At 37.2% G+C, this 22,607-nt stretch overlaps 3 protein-coding genes across 6 annotated transcripts; 2 read left to right on the top strand and 1 right to left on the bottom strand.

Moving 5' to 3' along the window:
• The first annotated feature begins 1,613 nt into the window (after nucleotides 1-1,613).
• LOC131022658 (uncharacterized) lies at nucleotides 1,614-2,544 on the top strand. The gene is made up of 3 exons (XM_057952177.1): nucleotides 1,614-1,767; nucleotides 1,856-1,963; nucleotides 2,042-2,544. The coding sequence occupies exons 1-3, from the start codon at nucleotides 1,684-1,686 to the stop codon at nucleotides 2,423-2,425; spliced, it is 576 nt and encodes a 191-aa protein (XP_057808160.1). The 5' UTR covers nucleotides 1,614-1,683; the 3' UTR covers nucleotides 2,426-2,544.
• Nucleotides 2,545-5,131: 2,587 nt separating this feature from the next.
• Nucleotides 5,132-13,281, top strand: LOC131022657 (putative late blight resistance protein homolog R1A-10). Of its 4 annotated transcripts, none has more exons than XR_009101370.1 (4): nucleotides 5,132-6,358; nucleotides 6,605-10,852; nucleotides 12,495-12,549; nucleotides 13,042-13,281. XR_009101370.1 is itself a non-coding variant. In XM_057952175.1 (3 exons), the coding sequence occupies exons 1-2, from the start codon at nucleotides 5,255-5,257 to the stop codon at nucleotides 8,840-8,842; spliced, it is 3,342 nt and encodes a 1,113-aa protein (XP_057808158.1). In that variant the 5' UTR covers nucleotides 5,147-5,254; the 3' UTR covers nucleotides 8,843-8,860; nucleotides 13,042-13,281. The 4 variants fall into 4 exon arrangements, 1 of the variants encoding a protein (XP_057808158.1); XR_009101372.1 differs by having other exon boundaries at nucleotides 5,147-6,358; nucleotides 6,605-8,860; XR_009101371.1 differs by lacking the exon at nucleotides 12,495-12,549.
• Nucleotides 13,282-15,075: 1,794 nt separating this feature from the next.
• On the bottom strand, nucleotides 15,076-18,557 carry LOC131022656 (wall-associated receptor kinase 2-like). Its single transcript, XM_057952174.1, has 4 exons — nucleotides 17,565-18,557; nucleotides 16,896-17,069; nucleotides 16,261-16,735; nucleotides 15,076-16,032 (listed from the first exon to the last, which is right to left on the bottom strand). The coding sequence occupies exons 1-4, from the start codon at nucleotides 18,493-18,495 to the stop codon at nucleotides 15,243-15,245; spliced, it is 2,370 nt and encodes a 789-aa protein (XP_057808157.1). The 5' UTR covers nucleotides 18,496-18,557; the 3' UTR covers nucleotides 15,076-15,242.
• Between the last annotated feature and the right edge of the window lie 4,050 nt (nucleotides 18,558-22,607).

The raw sequence follows: 22,607 nt of genomic DNA, 5'->3' as shown, positions 1-22,607 counted from the left end.
ATGAAAAGTCACGACTGTCACGTGTTCATGCAAATCCTTCTGCCTGTTGCATTTAAAGAACTTCTTCCTAAGAATGTTTGGGAGGCAATTACAGAGTTAAGTTTCTTCTTCAGAGAATTAACATCCCGCAACGTGGCCATATATGACATGAGAATACTGAGTGAGAAGATAGCTGTTACTCTTTGCAAACTTGAGCGTATCTTCCCGCCTAGTTTATTTGATTCAATGGAGCACCTACCAGTTCATTTGGCAGATGAGGCACGATTGGCTGGTCCAGTGCAATATCGGTGGATGTATCCTTTTGAAAGATATTTGAGGACATTAAAAAATCATATAAAGAACAAAGCCAAGGTTGAGGCGTCCATCGCCAATGCATACTTACATGCAGAAATGTCAACCTTCTCTTCGTTTTACTTTGAAGATCAAATATCTACAAAGTGGACAACTTTGCCTCGCAATATTGAGATGCCCGTTGCTGAAAATGATGATCCTCTTTGTCTCGCCATATTCAAACCTATTGGGCGTTCACTTGGCCGAGGGACGAAGAGATACATGGATGAGCGCGAATGGCATGCTGCACACATGTATATTTTGAGCAATTGTGCAGAGGTTGCAGAGACATATAGCAAGTGAGTATTCTCGTTCAATTTACGTATAAGAAGTGTTCATCATATATAGGTGTTAACATATTTATTTGATTCTTTGTATCCAAGGATCTTCAAGGAGGAAAAACGATATGCAAATCCTTACATGACTGATGCAGAGTTTGAAGTCGCGTTTCACAACGAGTTTATTCTGTGGTTTAACCATTACGTAAGAGACGATAAATTTATGTTAAATATACATTTACTTACTCTAAAATTGGCTAGCAAACTTAAATGATATTTGTGTGAAACAGGTTTGTCGTCCTTGTAACGACGAGTTGAACCCTTATATTAGGTCGCTTGCAGCTGGACCATTAAGGGAGATTGAAACATACTCCGGCTATTTCGTGAATGGCTACAGGTTTCACACAACTGATCATGATAGAGAGAGTGCGACTGTGAACAGTGGCGTTTGCATAAAAGGTTCGGTCTATGGTAGTGATAGAGATGTGCTAGACTTTTATGGGCGTCTGCAAGAGGTTTGCGTGCTGGAGTATCCGGGGTATCCAATTAAGCAGACAGTCTTGTTCAACTGTGAATGGTTTGACTTGTCGGCTCAGGGAACTTCTATTGATACAGACTTCAAGTTAGTTTCACTGAACCACACACGAAGATATAGGAAGTATGATCCCTTTGTTTTGAAAACACAGGCGGGTACACATGGAAGTTGACGCCCCCGGCGATGAAGGATAAATTTTTTGATGAATTACAGGTACAATTAAATTTATAATACATATAAATATATCATATTAAATTGTTAAAATGTTTGATATTAAATTAATTCTCTTTCTTTCAACAGAAAGAGTTTACGTGGAAGCCCGAGGATGAGCATGACGTGAGGATCATGTGGGAGACAAAAGCCCGCAAAAGGTACTCCGACATGATGAGCGACTACAAGTCAACTCTCAAGCAGTGTATCAGCCAAGGGAGAGAGATGTCTAGGCCCGTCTGGATGACTCCCGATTTCTGGACTGGACTCCGGGATTACTGGCATCAGCCCGAGGTTGAGGCTGTTTCAACTCGAGCTCGTGCCAACCGGATGTCCGAGCCCGATGGGGAGGGTACAGGGATCAGTAGGCACGTGGGCGGGTCCCAGTCGACTCGTATCCTGCAGCAGTATATGGTATGTAATTAACAAATAATTAAGTATATAAATTAAATTAATATATTGACTAATATAACTTATTTATCTTATATAAATGCATATACAGAGCTTGGATCCTGGTACTCCCCAGGATGCACCGAACTATGCCACCTTCCTCCGCCTCCACACGTACGCCGACGGAAGTTATACGTCGGAGAGAGATGCTAGAATTGACGTAAGTGTTTAAGTTTATTCAAATATTTAGTGAATGTATTTATTTTCTAACAATTATGCATTGTTATGTATGTATTAGGCCGAGGTTCATCGACTGGCCGCTGCCACAGGACGACAGGAGCGGCTAGACGAGGTGTATTTGGAGGTGGTGCAAATTGATAGGTCACGGATCTACGGCGTCGGGAGTGCCGGGCAGAGTCAGGCTAGTAGGGGGTCTATCCGCAGCACGGGCACTTCTGCGGTGTCTCAGCAGCTTTATGAGACACGGATCTCCACGCTGGAGGAGCGATTGGCGGCAGAGCAAGCACAACGCCAACAGATAGAGGAGCGCATGGCGGCAGAGCAAGCAGAACGCCAACAGATGCAGGACCGCGTGGCTCAATTGGAGGCGTTTATGAGGATGTATAATGCTCCGCCACCTCCACACCCTGATGCCGATGATGATGATGATGATGATGCTTAGACTTATGTTTATGTTTTCAAACAAAATTACATTTGCACTTTCTTTTCAAATTTATGTTTTATTGAACTATATATTTCAAGTGCTTTAATTATTAAAACTATAAATGTTTTATATATTTATGGCAATGATGATGATGATTGCATTTAACATAAACAAATAAATTCAAATCACATTATAATAACCAAATTAAAACACTTTTGGTGTAAAAAAAAAAAAAATTAATTAATTAATTAATTAATTAATTATTAAATATTAATTAAATATTTTACCGACGATAAAAATAAGGACCGAAACGAACTCGCTCACTAATTAACAACATATTTAAGGTATTATCTCCACATATTCAAAGATTATAATTATATGAGTGAGTATATAGCATTTAAATGAATTAATAGATGTAGATATATCAATAATACGAGTGTTCTGTACTGGTGATCACTCGAAAAGAATTTCAAAGTTAAGCGTGCTTGACACATAGCACAAGCAAGATGGGTGACCCACTGGGAAGTCGGGTCGCCGACTGGGAAGTTCGTCTAAAGTATGCAATACCGTATAAATACGGAAATAAATTGTGGATATACAATATACAATAAAATAAATAAATAAATAAATAAATAAATAAAATAAAAAAATAAAATAAAAAACATTACCGTGGGCAAAACGCCGTCGGTAGTTACCGACGGCAATTTCCCCTCGGTAAATACCCGGCCATCCTCCGGCGTGACCCACCGGCCGGCGGCAGTTTTTTACCGACGGCGATTCGCCGCCGCTAGTTAGCGGCGGTACTCGCCGTCGGTAGTTTTCCGGCAGGGTCAGCCGGACTCCGGTGGCTCTCTACCGACGGCAAAATAGCCCTCGGTAACTAGCGGCGGTGTCTGCCGCCGCTATTTCTCCGGCTATTCTCCGCCGTTTAACGGCGACAATTCCGGCGGCATCGCCGCCGTTAACTGCCGACGGCGGATGTTCGCCGCCGTTATTGTCGTTGCCGACGAACCATTTAGCGGCGGGAGATTGCCGCCGTTATCGCCGCCGGTAACACTATTTACCGGCGGCCGTCTTTTTTTACCGACGGCATTTAGCCGTCGGTAATCAGCGCTTTTTTTGTAGTGTTTAGACAAAATTTGTCCGGACAAAATATAGTTAAATACTTTATAAAATAAATTTATTTAAAAGTTTTGATTCAAAATAAAATAGGATGTAGTTAGTTTTATTGTTTTCTTTATATTGTAATTTTTTTGTAATTTTTTAATAACCTTTTTAATTATTATTATTTTTAAAGTACACAAACTACAAATAAAATAACAAAAAATAAAAAAAAATGTTAAAAAATTATGAAAAAATTACAATATAGAAAAAACAATAAAACTAATTAAATCCTTTCAAACTTGAATCAAAATTTATAAATAAATTGATTTTTTTAAAAAATTAACCTTATTTTTGTCCGGACAAATTTTGTCCAACTCATGAATGAATATCAAAATGAGGGACGGTAAAAAAAGAAATTAAGATGAATATTAAAAATTGGGACGGAGGGAATATTACATTATTCTTGACGTTACATGTTTTAATGTTTGGTAAATACTTTTTGAGTGAAAAAAGATACACACATCGTGTTAGAGTTGTATGTTAAAAGTTAATTGTGGGCTAAGATCGGATTTTTTTGTATGTAATAAGTTGGTGTGAATTAAATTTAATAATAAAGAATGAGTGTGGGTATTGTACCCAAAAGCTGAAATAAAAGTTTATTAACAAAAAAAAAGGACCTAAAAATTCATTGAGAGCACAAAACGCAGATCCTGAGGACAGACCACATTAAAACCTTTTCCGAAAAAATTCAAAGAAAAAAATTTCGATAAAAAAAAGTGTGCCTATCTAAGGATAAAAAGACAAAATGTCACAAAGGAATGTGAATGCTAACAGAGCTACAACCTGACCATCGCTCCGAAGCAATCCAACAAAAATAAAATTAAGATACGCTTCTCGTGTACCAAAAAGCAAAGATATACTATATGGACAAAATATGTTGGAATAAAAAAATATTAAATATTTTAAAATATTGATTTATTTTTAAAAAGTTGGTTCAAATTTTAAAAAATTCAGTTGATTTTATTGTTCTTTTCGCATTGCATTGTTTGGTAAATTATTAATATTATTTTAATTTTTATTTTTGTAGTTTTTGTACTTAAAAAATGTTAAAAAATTTACAAAAAAGAATATATAAGGTGGAGGAAACAATAAAAGCAATTATATCCTTCTTTATTTCGAACCAAAATTTTGAAATAAATAATTTTTTCAAAGTAATTAATTATATTGTCTCGTATATATTCTATCCAAATAACATATTGCTTGAAATTCAGTGTTCCACTATTTTTAATTTATTTTAATTTTCTTGCATTTTTTCTCTCTAATTTCAATTTTATATGTTTAGTTTAATTTTATAATTGTTAAGTAGAGTTTATACCCTCCAATTAAGATATATAATTCTATTTTATTATTTAATTTCATTTTTATTATCTAGAATAAGTTGATAAATTTAAAATTAAGGTATATAAATTTAATTTTGAAATAAAAATAAAGTATACTATATAATATTGTAATATTTTTTTATATAAAAAAATATTTTTAAAACAATTGATATGATAATAAGGTAAGATAGCACAAAAAATATTATTAAAACAATAGATATGGGCGAGAGGAAATTGTGAGAAACGAAACGACCGAAACCGTGGGAATCAAAGTGATGGCAATTGAGTTTGACTCCATTTTTGACTCCAGCTTCCCATCCCTCTCCATCGTCGCCACTACACAGTGACAGTGTGTGTTTGAGAGATGGCTTATGCTGCTTTGCTTCCTCTTAAGCAATCGCTACACGCCCTTCTTAGTTCTGGTGCCATTTCCCCTTTTCAAACCGTACAATTGCTGGAAACGGCTCACGACGCCGTGAGGTCATTACAACGAGTTCTGGAAAAATCGGACGACACCGCCGGCAGCAAGAGGCTGGATGCTTTGGAGGGACGAATCCGAGATGAAGCACATAAATTCGATGATGTTTTGGAGTTCTCAGATACAATTCTCTCATCCCATGGAAGTATCGAAGAGATCGAATCGTTTATTGCGACGGTGAAGAAGTTGGAAGGGGAATACGTGAAAGAACTAGACACCCCGTCATTGTCTGAAGAAGCCGCTGCTTCAACTACTGATTTTAGTGCTAAGATGGTCGGATTATCTCACGAATTCGCAGAGATCAAAGCAGAGGTGCTTAGCCGCATGAGGCCGGATGATTTTGGTGTTTTCTCCATCGTTGGGGCGGGCGGAGGGACGGGTAGGACGGGTGTCGCCAAGCAAGTTTTTGATGATTTATGCGTTGCGAATGAAGAGGCTTTCGACTGCGGTGGGTGGGCCCGCGTTGGCCCAAATTATGGATGCAAGGACATCCTCTTGAGCATTGTTGCTCAAGTAGATCCCGCCATCCATGAATTTCTTGTTATGGAAGGCGAAGACGAAGTAGCAGAGTATCTGCACACAACTTTGATGGGTCGTAGATATATGATTGTGCTAGATGATATATGCAGTATAGAGGCGTGGGGCTCTCTGAAGAGGTCATTTCCGGAGCAAGATAATGGAAGCCTAATCTTGCTCACAACCACCCTAATGGAAGTAGCTCAATATGCTGAGAGTTTTTATATTTATGAAATGGCCTCCTTCTTGACTGTAAACTACTGCTGGGACATTCTTCGCAGTACATTTTTTGGTTTAGAGGCAGAACTCGAGGAAGCTGGAAAGAAGATTGCAGAGAATTGTCGAGGCCTTCGCCTTGTGCTTGTTAAGGTTACACTGTTCTTACTTATAACTGAGAGGACACCGGAGTTATGGAATAAGCTGGCTGCAGATCGAGAAAGCTCAGTATTCATGGTTGCTGATGAATTATCGGAGGTATCATTACTTATCTCAACTTATTCAATTGAGTCAAAGCAACCTTAGTTACCAAAATACTATGGTTTAGTGTTTAGCTTATATTTGATCATAATTCTAATCTGGTTTTTGTGAATGCCTACGTTGTATATATGTCATAAGTATTCCAGTGCTCATTAGGGCGAGTGACTTTGTTTGTATATGCATTGTGTTTACCATTGCAATGGATTATACTCTTAACTTGAATCTATTCTTATTTTCTGCCAGATTTATAAACTCAAACAAGTTCTTAGCATTGTGGATGACACAAGCTTAAGCCAATTGATGTTACCACTGATTACATTACCGACTCTAAATCAGAATTTGAAGAGCCAGATGTTCCCAAATAGATTGATTCCGAAAATGGAAATAATGACGTTCTTTGGAATGGCAGGTATTGGCAAAACTCATCTCATCAAAAGAGTTCTCGAAGAGCAATCTATTTTAAATCATTTCGACCATTATGTGTGGATTACCTTAGGCCTAAAATACCAGTCTGAAGAAATCTTGGTCGATATTCTGGCTCAAATATTTCCCCACTTTAACAAAATGCAAATTAAAGCAGACGAGAAACTAACTCAGGATTTGTGCGGACAGTTATCTCATAAGCAATGCCTCATCGTTTTGGATGATGTATGGTACGAAGAGCCCTTGCATCTCTTGCAAAAGCTGTTTCAAAACATCAAGGGTAAAACCTTGGTGACGACTAGGTTAGCAAAGGTAGCAAATTTGGGCAAGATTCACAAAATGCGGCTGTTAAATAAAGAAGAAAGTTGGTCTCTTTTCTGTCAGAAGGTGTTTGCTGAAGAATCTTTCCCTCCTCAACTGAAGAAAGCTGGAAAGATGATCACTGAGAATTGTGAAGGTCTTCCTCTTTTAATCCTCGCAGTCGCTGACCTCTTATCCAAAGTGGAGAAGACTAGAGAGTTCTGGAACAAGGTAGCAGAGAACAAAAACTATGTTTTTAGGCGAGCACACGATGAAACATCCAAGGTACTGCTTCCGAGCTACGAGAGCTTACCTCACCACTTAAAAGCATGCTTTCTGTACATGGGAGTTTTCTCTGAAAACTATGAGATCTCAACCTCGAAGCTCATTAACTTTTACATTGCTGAGGGATTCCTCGAACCAAATGCGTCCCTAACGATACGAGATTTTGCTGCAAAATGTTTATCAGACCTTGTAGACAGAAGCCTTGTTATGGCCTGCAAGGAGGGCTCAAATTTTGGAATCAAGACTTGCCGCCTCCATTCTGTTTTTTGGTATCTATCCAACTCTGAAGCTGCGAAGAGCAAGTTTTTCCATGCATTGGATAAATACGCAGATGTTTATTCAGATGGCATGAAAGGTCGGCGCAGATTGTGCATCCGTAATAGCACGTTATTGGGCATAAGAGAAACCCAAGACTCGATTGCTTCCCTTTCAACTACTCGTTCTCTGCTATGTGTTGGTCCACCTCATCAATACCCTGTTCCAATATGTTTAGTTGCAGAGCTGCTAAGGGTGTTGGATGCTCTTACTATCCGTTTCTACGAGTTCCCAGTTGAAGTAAAGATGTACATTCGTCTCAAATACCTTGCTCTCACGTATAACGGGGACCTCCCTTGCTCCATATCCACACTTTCGAGCCTTCGGTTCTTGATCGTGACTCAACATCTGAGCATCAAATCCTCTGAACATTCATCATATCTGCCGATGGGAATCTGGGATATGAAGGGATTGGAGCACCTACAGGTCATGGGAAGAGACTTGCCTAAACCCAATCACGGTGCTATATTACCAAACCTTTCAACTCTGTCGGGTGTGGGTGTTCAAACTATTACCATGAGTGTTCTTGAGGGAATCCCTAATCTGAAAAAGCTGGGCATTCGAATTGAGTTGGCACCCGATGACAATCTCGTTGATTCTCTCCATTGCTTGAATCGTATTTCTTGTCTCCAGAAGCTGGAATCACTTAAATGTGTGGTCGTGAACCCGGAGCTGAGGTCCGAGGCTGTTCCCCCGCCTGCGCCTGTTACAATGTTCCCGGCTTGCCTGAAGAAGTTGAGCTTGAGCGGGCTTGGATATCCGTGGGAGTACATGAGCATAATTGGCGGGCTGCGAAATCTGCAAGTGCTCAAGTTGAAATGCTACGCGTTTGCAGGAGCAGAGTGGGAGACGGATCCGTATAGTTTCGCGGCGCTTAAGTTTCTGTTAATCGAAGATACTGATCTGGTGCGATGGAAGACCAAATTTCGCAGCTTTATGAAGCTCGAGTGTGTGAGCTTGAAGCATTGCTATGAATTGGATTTGGAAGAGGGCCCACATCATTTTCCGAGCTTGTCTTTTAGACTGATTGAAGTGGTTGACTGTCCTTACACGGTGCGGCGAGAAAACGAGGGTTTCAGAAGGCCAACGGGTGCGGCGGAGCAGCTCAAACATTCAATCCATTCTTCATGGACGTCTGATCGTAGGCTTAATCAGTGAATGCAATTGGTTCATAAGGTTAGTAACGTTAGTCGCTGTGATACTCATAATTCTCTCTCTCAACCCAAAAAAAAAAAAATGTTTTTCGTAGGTGATATATATATAATCACAAAAGCTAGTAGAAGAGCCGGATAGGCTTTCAGCTTTCGACATTTGATGCTATACAATTTCACTGGCGAAATTTGCAAATGAGGCATGTGTAGTGTAGGAATACCTGAAGTGGTAATTAGATGCTGAATTGTGGTTTACGTAATTCAGTAAGCATGCAAGAAGCATGATTTAAGCAAGACTTGGTGTTTTTTTTCGGTGCGTTTTTTTATTTTTATTTTCTCACAAAAACTTGTGACACTTTTTATAAATCAAATAAGACCTTTTTTAAGAGAAAATAAGATTTTTCCTAATAGGTAATAAATCATTTTTTAAATAGCAAATAATAAGACTTTAAGAATTTTTATTCGTAAATGAGATTTTTGTTCGAATGTAATTAATACTTTTTTTCATAAAATCAAATAAAAATTTTCTTCATATCAAATAAGATTTTTTATTTGTAAATGAGATTGGCTTGAATGTCAATAATATTTTTCATTCAATAATATTTTTCATAATAGTAAATAAGACTTTTCGTAATATCAAATAAAATTTTAAGATATTTATTTGTAAATGAAAATTTTTGCTTGAACGTAAATAATAATTTTTCATAAAATCAAATAACTTTTTTTATAAAATCAAATAAGGTTTTTGATAGGAGCAAACTCTACTGAAAACAAATAAGACTTTATAAATAAAATTTATAATAAAAAATTTGTAGTATAATAGATAAGACACTTGTTAATCCATAGATCTAGGATTTGATACTCAACTTAATCAGTCCAGCCTCACCCCGACCCGCGGCGGCTTGTGCCCAGTCTGCCCTCGGTTCTCTCCAAGTCCGGTCTCATATATGAGACCGATCTCATGCAAGCAAGGGTGGAGCCAAGCCCCCGACGACAAGAGGGGCAAAAGTTTTTGCCTCTCTACATGTTTTAATTTTTAGTGGGCCAAGATTAAATATTTTTATGATTTTATATACATTATAATGTTGTAATACCCTGAGTTTCAATTCAGTGATTAAGAGTATAATATGATTAATTAGTATTTTTGCATCATTTATTTAATTTATTCTTGAAGCTATTTGATAATTACTAATTGTTGGATTTCTTTAAGATTATAGATTTGAAGAGGATGGATTAGAATATTTCTTAATCGACTTTGGTTCGATTTAATGAAGTAACGATTGTTATTGAATTAGTAAGTTATGAAAATAGCTTACTAATTTAATTAGTTTTTATTTATGATAAGAGGTTAAAGAAAAAGAAAATGTAGTGGACGTTTTTTTTTTTGTGTTTTTGGTTAAGTGTTAGTTTGATTAATTAGATAGATACTTGTTAGTTGTAAAAAAAAAAAAAGGAAAAAAAATTGAGTCAGATATTTTATCTTTCCTCCCCCATAATACGCAGCCACCCTTTTCTCTTCTACTCTCTTTCTCCAGATCAGATCCTCTGTCCTAGAATATTGTGTGTACCACGTGTACCACTCTTCATTTCTTTGTTTTACAAATTGTTTTTTATAAAAATAAAAATTATTATTATATTATAAACTCTAATTAGTATTTATTATTGAAAAATTAAAATTTAAAAAATTATATACCCTAACTTTGAATTAATGAACCCAAATAATCTATTATTAATTCAAATAAATATAAAAAAATAATTATAAACCCTAAATGGATGAGTGAACCCTTGTTAATTATCTTTATATTATATAAAAGCATAATAAATTAAAATTGAATAAAAAATAATTTAAAATTTTAAAGAAATGAAGAGTGGTACACACTATATTTTGGGACAGAGGATCCCATTCGCTCTTTCTCGCTTAAACACACAGAAGCCATAGGAGCAGAAGTCTCAAGCCTTGAAGCTCTGATTTGAAGCCCTAATTTCGGTGCGATCACGTTTTCGAACACAGATTTAGGTAGGCTTCGATCTTGATTACCAATCTATGGTATAATTTTTAAAAATCTTCTATTTCGAAAACTTGGTGATTCTCGAATTTTTCTTGAACAGACAGATGTTTATGAAGTTTTAAGGTGTCGAATCCTATGAGTCTTCAAGCATGTATTTCGAATTTTGTTTGATGAAATTGATTGAGTTATGAGTGTTTATATACTGGAATCATGCGCTGTTTTACGGCAGATTAAACCTTATCTTTCGATGAGTTTCCATTACTTGATGGCTCTGAAATTTTAGTATGTTTATCTATGATATGTGTATTTCGTCTCCGTAAAATTTCATGTCTTTTGGATGATGTTTGCTATTTTAAATATATTTTGAAAAATCTTTGACAGAATCTGTCAACTGTTGGTAGACTTCACAAAAACGTTTATATCTATTAATCCATGAAGGATTTTGCATCGCCGTTTTTTTTTAAACAAAACTAGACTCCAATACCTTTCTAAAAACATAAGATTTCGATTTTTATGACCTCTGAAACAGAGCAGTTTATTATTTCAAAAATGCCCTGTTCTGCTGTCATATTTTTCCAACAGTAACAGTGTATGAGTTTCATTGTTTATTTGGCAGATCATATGAACGATTTCTCTTGTGAAATTTTTACCAAATCTTCAAGGATACCTTTAGTATTGGCTGATTAAATTTGATGAAATTTTATTAAGGTTTGCCTTGGTTTCTAATGGCCTAAACAAAAGTGGCAGAAACTGTCAATCTTTGACAGCCTGCACTAAAAGAGCAATATCTCCAAAAACCTTTAACCTTTTTGGTTAACTACCATTTTTAAAGTAAACTACACTTCATGAAGTTTTTGAAATCACTTGGTACGAGAGTTTATGATGATTGAGTTGGTTGTTATGAATTTTTAAAGATGACACAAAAACAGCAAAACTTTCTAGATAACAACTTGATCATATTTGTTTTAATGGATGATACAATATGACTAAATGGTGTGAGTTGTGAGAGTTATGATTTACGCACATACGTGTTGGTGTTTGATGCTCGAACAAATGGTTTCGAGCCTAAATGGTAGTGATGTGATAGAGAGTCTTGTGATTGTTCGATATATCGAGTTAAGGTATAGAAATGAGTCCACGTTATGTTATGCACGCATTAGGACCTCGTTGAACGACCCTATTTAAGGGTAGAGCATGCTGAAAATTGAGTTGACAGTTTTGACACATCGTCAAAGAACTGTTATAACTTTTTGTGTAGTCGTCTGATTTGAGAACCGTTAATTCCTACCGAACCCTGACTTGACTACCTTTTTAATGGTACCTCTCTCGTTGCTTAATTCAAACCAAGTGTGAACTGATCACCTAAAGAAGCGGACTGTTTTGCTTTAGGAGTAGTTCTTTTATTTTAGATTTTAGATGGAGTTAATAATTATAACCTAAGGCGGTTATAATTAATTAATTCTACTATGACGAGGAGTTGTAGTAACTAAGAATGTTTTAATAATGGGTATGTATACGGGTTATGATTGATGCTAAGGTTCTAATAAGGTTTATAAGAGGTTAATCGATTAGAATAAATCTCTCCTTTCTTAACCGACCTTTTATTCTCGGCTCACCGATTCTTCGTTTAATGATGGTCAATTTGGGAAGTAACGGTCCAAGGGAAGGAGGGGACGCGTGCCTACTAACTTAAGGACGTAACGAGGTGGGCTTTCCTACACTAAAATCAAGATGTTTACGTTTTTATGCATTTACTTTCTTTACAATGATTGAACTGCAAATATATTTTGAAGTTATTGCATTGCCAAATATTTGATGTATTGATATGTTATCCATCTGCTTGAGATGAAGAATTCGGTCATATGCTAGTGTAGATACTAGTAAGGATTTGTGTACACTGAGGTGGTCGTGAGTCATCATTCAGGTTGGCCGATCATAGTGCTGCAGAGGGAGGCCTCCCTCTCAGTACTTGATGTTATAACAGATATGATACTTACTTGATGAGAAAAGTCTGCGCAGACAACTTTGATGAAATGAAAATGAGTTTAGCTAATACAGGTCTTTCAAACAAATTCCTTGTATTATGCACATGAAATGGCAATGACAATATATATAGCTCTATAAGCATGAAATGTTTCCGGCATGTTTTCACTGAGTGCTTTTGTACTCAGCCCTGCATGTATTTCTAAATGTGCAGGTTGAGCTGATGAGGTGATGGAGCTGTGCTGAGCGGAATATCTCTGGGTTGTTAATAAATAATAAGTTCACGTGTCTAATATATGTCTTCATACATGTAACTAGCTATGTATTCTGCTGCAAAACTTTGGTGTATCCTTATATTATAAAACAATAAGTCTTTGATATGTGGGGTCACTTTGAGAACCTGTATAACTTATATTTTGAAGGTTAGATTATATATGTACCTTTTCGACTTCTATTACCTTTCGTTTAATGCTTCTTTGGATATTATTTATTTATTTCTTTTAAATTTAAGTGTCTATGACGCCCCTTTCTTCCCCGTTTCTTTAATCCCCATTCCTAATCGTGGATTCCTCGGTTTAGCTATCCTTAGCAAAATCGGGCTGCGACAAATGTATTTAAGAGTAGCTAAAAAAATTTAAGGTGGGGCCACTCCACCATGTAGCTCCGCCAGTGCATGCAAGTGCGTCTTTTGTTATTGTTTTTGACTATCACATTGGACCAAGTCTAACAGAGTAACCCTGCAATGCACAATAAATAAATGCCATAATTATCTGTCTTGAGTAAAAGTGTTAATTAACAAAATGAATTGATTATGAAGTTGCCATTTAATTGTAATTTAAGGATTAAACAGAGACTACATTATTGCTGTTTCAGTTTCTATGACTAATCACACCGGAAGGTATATTTTGTGCTAGTTGATAAATTCAGAATTAATCAATATTTATTGTTTTTATATTATTCTGCTTCAGATTTTTTTCTCTTTTTTTTTTCTTAATTATAATATTACACTTGCATATATAGTATTACCTATGAAATGACATGCATGTATTCGAGTTATGAAAGACTATAAACTTAAACGAAAAGGATTTTGTGCATTAATTGTGATAAAACCTTCTACTTAAACGTGACTAAAGCTTTCTTTCCGCTTATTTACAAGAGGATGTTTACTTTTTATAATTAATAAGATATACTTCCTCGGTCCTTGTAAAAGGTATCCATTTGTAAATAACACAAATTTTAATAAAAGAGGTGGTCTCATATACACCCAAGTGTACCGTACACTCGTATTGTACCTGACCCAGATCCTGACCCAGTTGGACTATTCTGACTCATTTTTTTCTTGAAATGACACTAACACTAACACGAAATGACACTAATACTAACACGATCTTGGAATGACACTAATACTATTTTATTTTACAAATGACATTATTTCAAAAATAACATTAATATTATTTTGTTTTACAAATGACACTATTTCAAAAATGACAACAACACTATATTGAAATGACACTAACTCTATATTGAAATGACACTAACACTACATGTAAATGACACTAACATTATATCGAAATAACACTAACACTTGACATTCGGGTCGGAAAGTCCAGTTGGGTCGGATTCGGGTCGGTTACGACCCGGGTGTACCGTACGCCCGAGTGTACGCAAGTTTTTGTGTTAATAAAATAATTGAATGTGTTGTGAGTGGAGTAAGAGTCTCACTTTAATTAGTGTAAGTGAAAAATTTGCTAAAAATAGACTGGATACATTTTATGAAGACGGACGAAAATGACAACAAGGATATATTTTATGAGGACGGAGAGAGTAATATTTATATAATAAAGTATTTTTATTTTTATTACTATGATTGTTCAAATCTCACCTTTTAAATGAGATATGAATCAAACAAAATTTATCTCAATTGATAGAAATTATCAAAAATTTTGATATATCTCAAAGATACAATCCATGGAGTACTATTTTTATTTATTTAACTAATCCTCAAAATAGGCAATTATCAAAAATTTTGATATATCTCAAAGATACAATCCATGGAGTACTATTTTTATTTATTTAACTAATCCTCAAAATAGGCACTCCAAAAGAACTTTACACTATAAAAAAATATTTTTGTACCAAGGAATTACGGAGGACAGTCATTTCTTGATAATTGCCGAGAGATTACCGAGCAATACCAAGGATGTTTAATTTTCAAAATAATTGATGAATTTAGCAAGAGTTTAACAAATGATGTAATTACCGATGGATTTAATGAGTGATGTAGTTACAATTATACAGGCTTTCAGCCCCATATCTATAGTCTATAGAGTTATCTAGAAAAGAAAATTCCAAACACACATAACACCACCAATCGATTCGAACCGACCCGACCCGACTCGACTCAACTCAATTTAATCAACGAGGGCTATTCATGTGAGGGAAGAAGTTTTGGCTCGGATCACTGTTCAAGCTGTATTGCCCGGAGAAATCCGCTGAGCTGATCGGCGCAGTGTATAGATCCCCTCCCGACGCAATCGGAACGCTATAAAGATCATCGGCTACGACGACTCCATCCCGATTCATCAATCCGACAGACTCCTCGTCCACAGCCTGCAGATTCGCCCAAGGATGTTTGTTGAACTTCCTCAACCCTTCGAGCTCCATTGCCACCTCCTTCATCGTTGGCCTATCCTCGCCATTTAAGTTCAGGCACCGCTTCACCAGCTGCGCCATCGCCTGCAGCTGCTCCAACGATCCCTCCCTCACCACCCTCGGCTCTAGGATCTGAAATAACTTGTTCTCCTTCACGGACATGCAGAAATACGTCGTTAGATTGCGTGTCTCGAGGCTCCTCTCCATGTCGATGGGTCGTTTCCCCGTCATCAGCTCGGCTAAAACGACCCCAAAGCTGTAGACGTCGCTCTTCTCTGTTAGCTGGCTCGAGTGGAAATACTCGGGGTCCAGGTAACCTAAAGTTCCCTGGACCAGGGTTGTCACCTCTGTCTGGTCTAGGGAAATAAGCCTAGAGGCTCCGAAATCGGAGATCTTAGCGGTGAAGTACTCATCGAGCAAGATGTTGGCGGATTTCACGTCCCTGTGGATGATCGGGATGTTCGCCGCCGAGTGGAGGTACGATAGGGCACCGGCTGCCTCTGACGCTATCCTCAAGCGGCTCTCCCAGGACAGCCAGTTGTCGGCCCCAGCCCTATTAACAATGGCGAACATAGTAAGAGGATTGGATAAAAAGAATAAAAAATATGTTTTTATTTTTTATAAAATTATCAAACTATTAATATTTTGTGAGATTTTTTTTTTCAAAAGTTCTTATATATCATCAAATAGAATCATAGAAAAAGTTGTCTTTCAAAAATCTCAAAATCGAAATTTTATAAGTATAGCCCTTATGATGAATTTTTTATGCGTTCGCCCCTACCTGTTGATGTGCTCGTAGAGCGTGCCATGGGAGACGTACTCGTACACGAGAAGGGGCACCTCCGCCTCCAGACAACACCCTAATAGTTTGACCACGTTCCTGTGATTGATCTGTGTCAGGATCACGACCTCGTTGATGAACTGTTCGATCTGGCTGGCGTCCATCACTCTCGACTTTTTGATTGCCACGACGTCGTTGTTGGGCAGGATGCCCTTGTAGACGGTGCCGTAGCCTCCGCGGCCGAGGATTCTATCATTGGCGTAGTTGTTGGTGGCCTTTTCCAGCTGCTCTGCCGTGAATATCTTTGTCGATTCCATGGAATTGCCTTCTTCGACAGAGGAGACTTGCTGCTTTAGCAGCATGCCGCCGTTTTGTTGGAAGAATTTCTCTCTCAGTTTTATCAGTTTTCTTTTCTTGAGGCTGAAGTATATCACTGTTGCAGCAATGACTACGGCTAGGAAACCGAATCCGGTACCTACATTGTTTAATCATCTTGAATAAGATCATAATATGATGAAGTACAAGTACAATTAATCATCAAAATTTATCATCCAAAACAGAACAAAACTCATAAAGAATTTTGATCACAGGAAACTGTAGTAAAATACGATATGTAAAAGAATTTGGAGAATTACCTAAGGCAACGTTGATCACAGGAAACGTAGAGCTATTAGGAGTGCAAGCTTTACCATTCTTTTTGCCATCCCCAAACTGCCCTTTAGGACATGAACATTCATAACCCCCCAAGTTGTTCAAGCAACTATTCTCAACACAATCGTTGAGGTCCGCTGCCGCACATTCATCGATATCTACAAATTCAAACATACATTTAAGATACAAACATTAATTTTATTTTTGAAAACAAATTTGGCGATTAAATAATGTTAATGGTCTATATATAAATATATACTAGGTATACCTAAATTTTAATTTTTAATCAATATTATTTTTTGGTGAAAAAAATACATGAAGTTTTAATTATTTGAAATTATATTTGAAAATTAATCAATTTTGTAGAACTGACAGACTCAAAGGAAGTTCTTACTTCTGAACTAAATACTTTTCAACTTCTATGTAAGATTAATTAAGTATGACAAAAATTCTAATTCAGGTTGAATTTCAAATAATTAAATGTTCTTGGTTCTTTTTTTTACTAGAAACAGTAGTGTTGGTTAAACAACAAAATCTTTTCTTCCCAACATAAATAAAATTCTAGCTAGTACTTGATGTACTAGAAACAGTAGTGTTGGTTATAAGTTATTAACCATTATGAAAAAGTAAAAGGAAAGGAAAGAATAGCATACCTATGCAGCCCGGATCCAAATACGGGTTGCCTTCATACCCGGTTTTACACCTGCAGCGGTACCCTCCCAAGCCGGTGCCGGAGTCAACGCACTCACTATTGCCCTTGCAAGCATAGCCATCCGAACTCGTAGCCTTATCGCAAGTCAAATTCCCAATGGCCCAATCCACCACGATGGGAACCGTCTCCCTGACCCGCTGCACGAAATTCGGGTCGGAAAGATCCGCCGCCCCAAGAAACTCGAAGCGTTTCTCCTCCCCAAAAAACGCGTAGCTGCAGGGGTCGAACGACGACACGTTGGTGTGGTTGTTCAAGCTGGAGAGATCGGCGCGGTAGTACTGCAAGCCCTTCGGCAGCGAGGTCTGGCAGCAGCCGATGCCGGAGCACGAGCCGTTGATCACGTCATCGGCTCGGGAGCAGAGCGTGACGCAGCCGCTCGTGAAGTTGCGGCTGCCGCCGCCGTTGACCAGCGCGAAGTCGTCGCAGCCGATGACAGTGAACTTGTTGAGCGGCGAGTAGCTGTAGGGGGTGCCGGTGATGTCGGAGGAGGCGGCGTTGTCGCTCGTCAGCGAGCCGGCGCGGTCGTAGCAGCGGCGCGCCACGACGTTGGAGATGCGGGCGCGGTCGTCGGAGATGTCGAAGAACTGGATGTTGCCGTTGAGCGCCTGCGGCGCGCCGAAGGCGTCGGTGCAGTTGAGCTCGAAGTCGGAGTTGATTGCGCAGCCGGAGTCGACGCCGACGCCGAAGGGGAAGGGGACGGTGAGGTTGCCGCATTTGCTGGGGCAGCCGGGCTTGGAGATGGTGGCGGGCGGCTTCGAGATGTTGTGTGTGTCCACGGTGGCGGAGGTGGTGGTGGAGTTGGTGTCGGCGAGTGGTGTAAGGGTTAGGCTGCTGAGGAGGAGGCAGGCGAGGAGCATGTTTTCCGGCGCCATGGTTGGGATTATTACTAAGGTTGGTTGGTTTGGAGAGTAGATATGAATATGATATATGCTGCTATCAGTAGAGGATGATTACAAGGTTGACTTTATTTTTTTTATTTTTTCTAATTGATTTTGGGTTAATACGTTGATTTCGTGAAAGTTGACTTGGAATTAGGTAGACAGAGGTGAGAGTCGTGCGATATTATTGTCTAGGCGTACTTCACTTAAAATGACAAGTTGATCATCTCAAAAAAAGAAGAAGAAAACAACTTGGACAAGTTTTAACAATAAACATGCATTTTTACTATTTTTTTCACATGTAGAGTAGACAATTTTCCTCGCCAAGATAACTTATTTTTTCTTTCTAACAATTTACGCTAAAAAAAAATAAAAAATCTTTTGGTGGCGACAATATGAGTGACAATCATATTTATGTCACTACAAATAGCTTTTCAGTGACAAAAAAAAAAAAAAATCATTATCACAAAATAATGTATCAGTGACAATTGAATGTTTAAAGTTATTTTGAAAATATGCGTGATTAATTTTTCCTTTGATCATCTGTCTGTAGACTGAGTTGCACGAAATTCTCTTGATGTCTAATAATAGCCGAATATATTCGAAAATAGACATCATCACGCCTACTGTGTAATTGAATGTTTAAAGCTAATTTGAAAACATGCATGACTATATTTTTCCTTTGATTGTCTGTCTGTAGATCGATTGAGTTGCACGAAATTCTCTTGATGTCTAGCCATATAATCGAATATAATTCGAAAAATAGATGTGACCGCGCCTATTATGCAATTGGCTGCTGAAAGCTAATTGTAAAATATGCATGATCAAGTTCACTTGTCTTATGCCCAACTGTTGAAACCTATTTCAAAAATATGTGTAATCAAGTTTATTCTTAGATTGTCTTCTGTCTTTTTTTGACATGTTTTATGTGTATTATTTGAGAAAATTAGTGAGAGAAATAAAGAGAATATATAGACAAAAGCTCACAATGAATCACTCATGTGGGACAAAATTCATTGTCGAATCCTGCTATGAAGAGGTACATGATTATTAATGTTTGTTCAATTGAAATGGTGTACATTTGTTATCGTTAACATGTTTACATATTAGCGTGACCTTGAAACTGGCGAGGAGCCTACTCGTACAGCCGCATGGAGAAAAAGTCGATACAACAATGAGAAAAAAGAATGAGTTGATGAAGCTTCTAAAGAAGTTTATGTGAGTGCACATTTCGATTTACGTGTACATACATATGTATGAAATTACAAATTCTTATATAAATTGTTATGTTCAGGAAAAGTTTATTATGTATCAAAGTCTACCAGAGGATGGTGGAGAACTTATGACCGGGGATGAAGCATTCATAAAAGTTCTTGGTGAAGAAAAATCTAGTCAATTACGTGGATGTGAGGACGAGCTCAAGCCAACTTCTAAAAGATGAAAAATGATAAATCTTGATTTTCGAAAGGAGATGAAGAATTAAGAAAACAAAATCAAGAATTGACAGCTCGATGTGAGTCCTTAGAAGCTCAAGTTAGCAACAACGAAGTCAACCTACAAACTTAAATCGAAGCCCTTAATTTTGAGAATGCAACTCCTGGGTCATATACAAAGCTTCAATCAAAATAGTCAAACCCCAAATTTCAATTAATATTGTTTAGGTGTCTTAATTAAAAGTATTTGTTTTCAAACAATGTGATTTGTCGTTGAATGTGTTTTATGAAATATATAATATATTTATTTTTCGCAATTTTGGATGAATAAAGAATTGATAATAATGTATATTAACTAGCAAATTATATAAAAATATTCATTATGATGAATAATTTAATTTTAGTGACAAATTATATAATTGATATTATATTAATATTATAGAAATTTTTAAATTATTTTTCGTTATTAAATTATTATCAATTTGTGACAGTAATTATAGAGATAATGATTAATGTCTGGTGGACGTCATTTTCCACCAAAAAACTCGACTTTCACCGACTTCTTCCACCCATGAGCATCCATCTTCAATCCATCTAATTCATGCGCCATATGTCAACAACTTGGGTAATATCAAGGAAAAATCAACGGCAAAACGACACGGAAATAGATAACTAAATCACACACATCAAATTCCCTCACACTTGAATCATACTTGCCCTCAAGTATGAAGTGAAGAAAGGACTCAATAGAGGACATAGCTATCTAGACAAAACCTCCTCCCTCGACACGACACTAAAGACTCCAAAATAAAATAAAAGAACAAACTAACAAGAAAACGAAAAGTAAACAGAACGAAGACACTAACAAAGACAAACTCAACTAAAAACAACAGCCAAGTAGTCATCAAAACACTAGTAACAGGACATACTGCCAAGTCGAACCATGCAACTCACAATCAACTCTCAACTCTCGAACCAAGAAAAAGGGATATCAAACATGTGTCTTCATTGTCAATTCAGTCCAAATCAAGCAACAACGAGTTCCTCTCAAGGTTCACTCTTCTCCCAAGTATTTATTTTGGAAATTCACACACAAGAAAGAAAATTCACTTAGTCGTGATATGTCATAGTCACATAGTAACTCAAGAAGGTCTTTTCTCATTTGGTGTAATGGGGCTAAGGACCATTCATGATGTTGGCAAGATCTTATGGGTCATAAGCTTAAACATTGAAACTCAAAGTGCGCACATCTAATCCAAACCATCATCCACAATTTCAAGTTCATAGAGAAAGAAAGAAAACAACTAAACTTTGGGGAAAAACTCCAACAATAACAATGATACTACATGCTCAACTCAAACTGGTGCAACATCTTTTTTTTTTCTTTTTTTTTCTTTTTTTTTGCAGCACCTTTCTTTTTTAATATCCTCAATCAACATGCAATCATCATCTACAAAATATCCCCACAAATCGTCTCCCAAAACTGCTCCCATCCCAAAAACTTAACTGATCAATGCCACTGTTCGGCCAAACGGATCACAGATCCTTATCATTTTACACAAGACAGCAGTTTGGGCAAACGGCACATAAGAACACAGCTTAACTTTCTCTAGTAATTAATGGAATGAAGTTCAAAATTAGACATGCATCACTGGGCCAAAGAGAGAGTCCAAAATAGGCCTTGGCTAATTATTTAGTGACTAATATAAACAAAACATGGTCAAGGCTTCAAAATGGCTCACTAGGGGTTAATGTACGGGTAGGCAATGAAACGCAGGCCAAAAGGCTACCCTAGTGCCTTCTATCATGCATCACCAATGACTCACAACATATCACAGCTTCATGAATAACAAACCACTCAAAAAGAAAAATAGTAGAGAGTGCTCTACTCTAATAAGCTCAATTCTCACTTATATGTGGCTTTTTACTCATTGTTGCTCTTATTTGTCATTCCAAATTTCATCCAACAAAAACACAAAATTTTCAATCACCAAATTCTAATTCTCAAGTATCCAATCTCAAGTTCATCACACAAATCAATCCGGCAGCATGCTTATCACTAATATTTCATCAATTCCAAGGCTCAAGACACACAAAACACCACATAAAAAACGGACTCAACAGAACACAAACTCAAATATGCCCCCCCTCACACTTAGATTTTGCTTGCCCTCAAGAAAATAAAATAAAGTATAAGCAAAGGAGCAACGGAGACACACAACAAAACGAAAAACACAAAGACAACACAAGAAACAAGCGAAACAAAAAAAGAAAAGGAAGGAAATCACCGTGTGCGCCGCCGCCTCATCACCTGTCGAATGGTGGCGCTCAAGTTCGCAATGCTCTCCTGTAGGGCTGTCACGTTCCCATCGATCTTTTTTGTTTTTTTTTTTTAAAACTGAAACATAACAAAAATTAAAATTAAGGAAGGGAAACTAAGAAACTGAAAGAAAAACTTAACGAAACAAAAATAAAGGAAGAGAAAGGCAAAATAGGAAAATAAAAGGGAAAGAAAATCAGGTTGCCTCCAAATAAGCGCCATTATTTAAAGTCTTTGGCTAGACTTTATGATGCGATCAGAGTCCCATTTGAGGTGACAATGGAATTTCTTCCACCGTCGTCATGTGTGATGCATCACAGTACGGCTCCAACTTGCTATAGTTGACTAGAAAC

Source organism: Salvia miltiorrhiza, chromosome 4 (assembly GCF_028751815.1).
Source record: "Salvia miltiorrhiza cultivar Shanhuang (shh) chromosome 4, IMPLAD_Smil_shh, whole genome shotgun sequence".
Lineage (NCBI taxonomy): Eukaryota > Viridiplantae > Streptophyta > Magnoliopsida > Lamiales > Lamiaceae > Salvia > Salvia miltiorrhiza.
This window is presented reverse-complemented; position numbering and strand designations above follow the sequence as displayed.

Bases quoted from the DNA above. Each gene is read 5' to 3' on its own strand.
- LOC131022658 (XM_057952177.1), top strand. From the start codon at position 1,684: ATGTCCGAGCCCGATGGGGAGGGTACAGGGATCAGTAGGCACGTGGGC. The intron at 1,768-1,855 runs GTATGTAATTAA...ATGCATATACAG, and splicing joins GTATCCTGCAGCAGTATATG to AGCTTGGATCCTGGTACTCC. The intron at 1,964-2,041 runs GTAAGTGTTTAA...TGTATGTATTAG, and splicing joins AGAGAGATGCTAGAATTGAC to GCCGAGGTTCATCGACTGGC.
- LOC131022657 (XM_057952175.1), top strand. From the start codon at position 5,255: ATGGCTTATGCTGCTTTGCTTCCTCTTAAGCAATCGCTACACGCCCTT. The intron at 6,359-6,604 runs GTATCATTACTT...ATTTTCTGCCAG, and splicing joins TTGCTGATGAATTATCGGAG to ATTTATAAACTCAAACAAGT.
- LOC131022656 (XM_057952174.1), bottom strand. From the start codon at position 18,495: ATGGCGCCGGAAAACATGCTCCTCGCCTGCCTCCTCCTCAGCAGCCTA. The intron at 17,070-17,564 runs GTATGCTATTCT...TTGAATTTGTAG, and splicing joins TTTGGATCCGGGCTGCATAG to ATATCGATGAATGTGCGGCA. The intron at 16,033-16,260 runs GTAGGGGCGAAC...CATTGTTAATAG, and splicing joins CTCTACGAGCACATCAACAG to GGCTGGGGCCGACAACTGGC.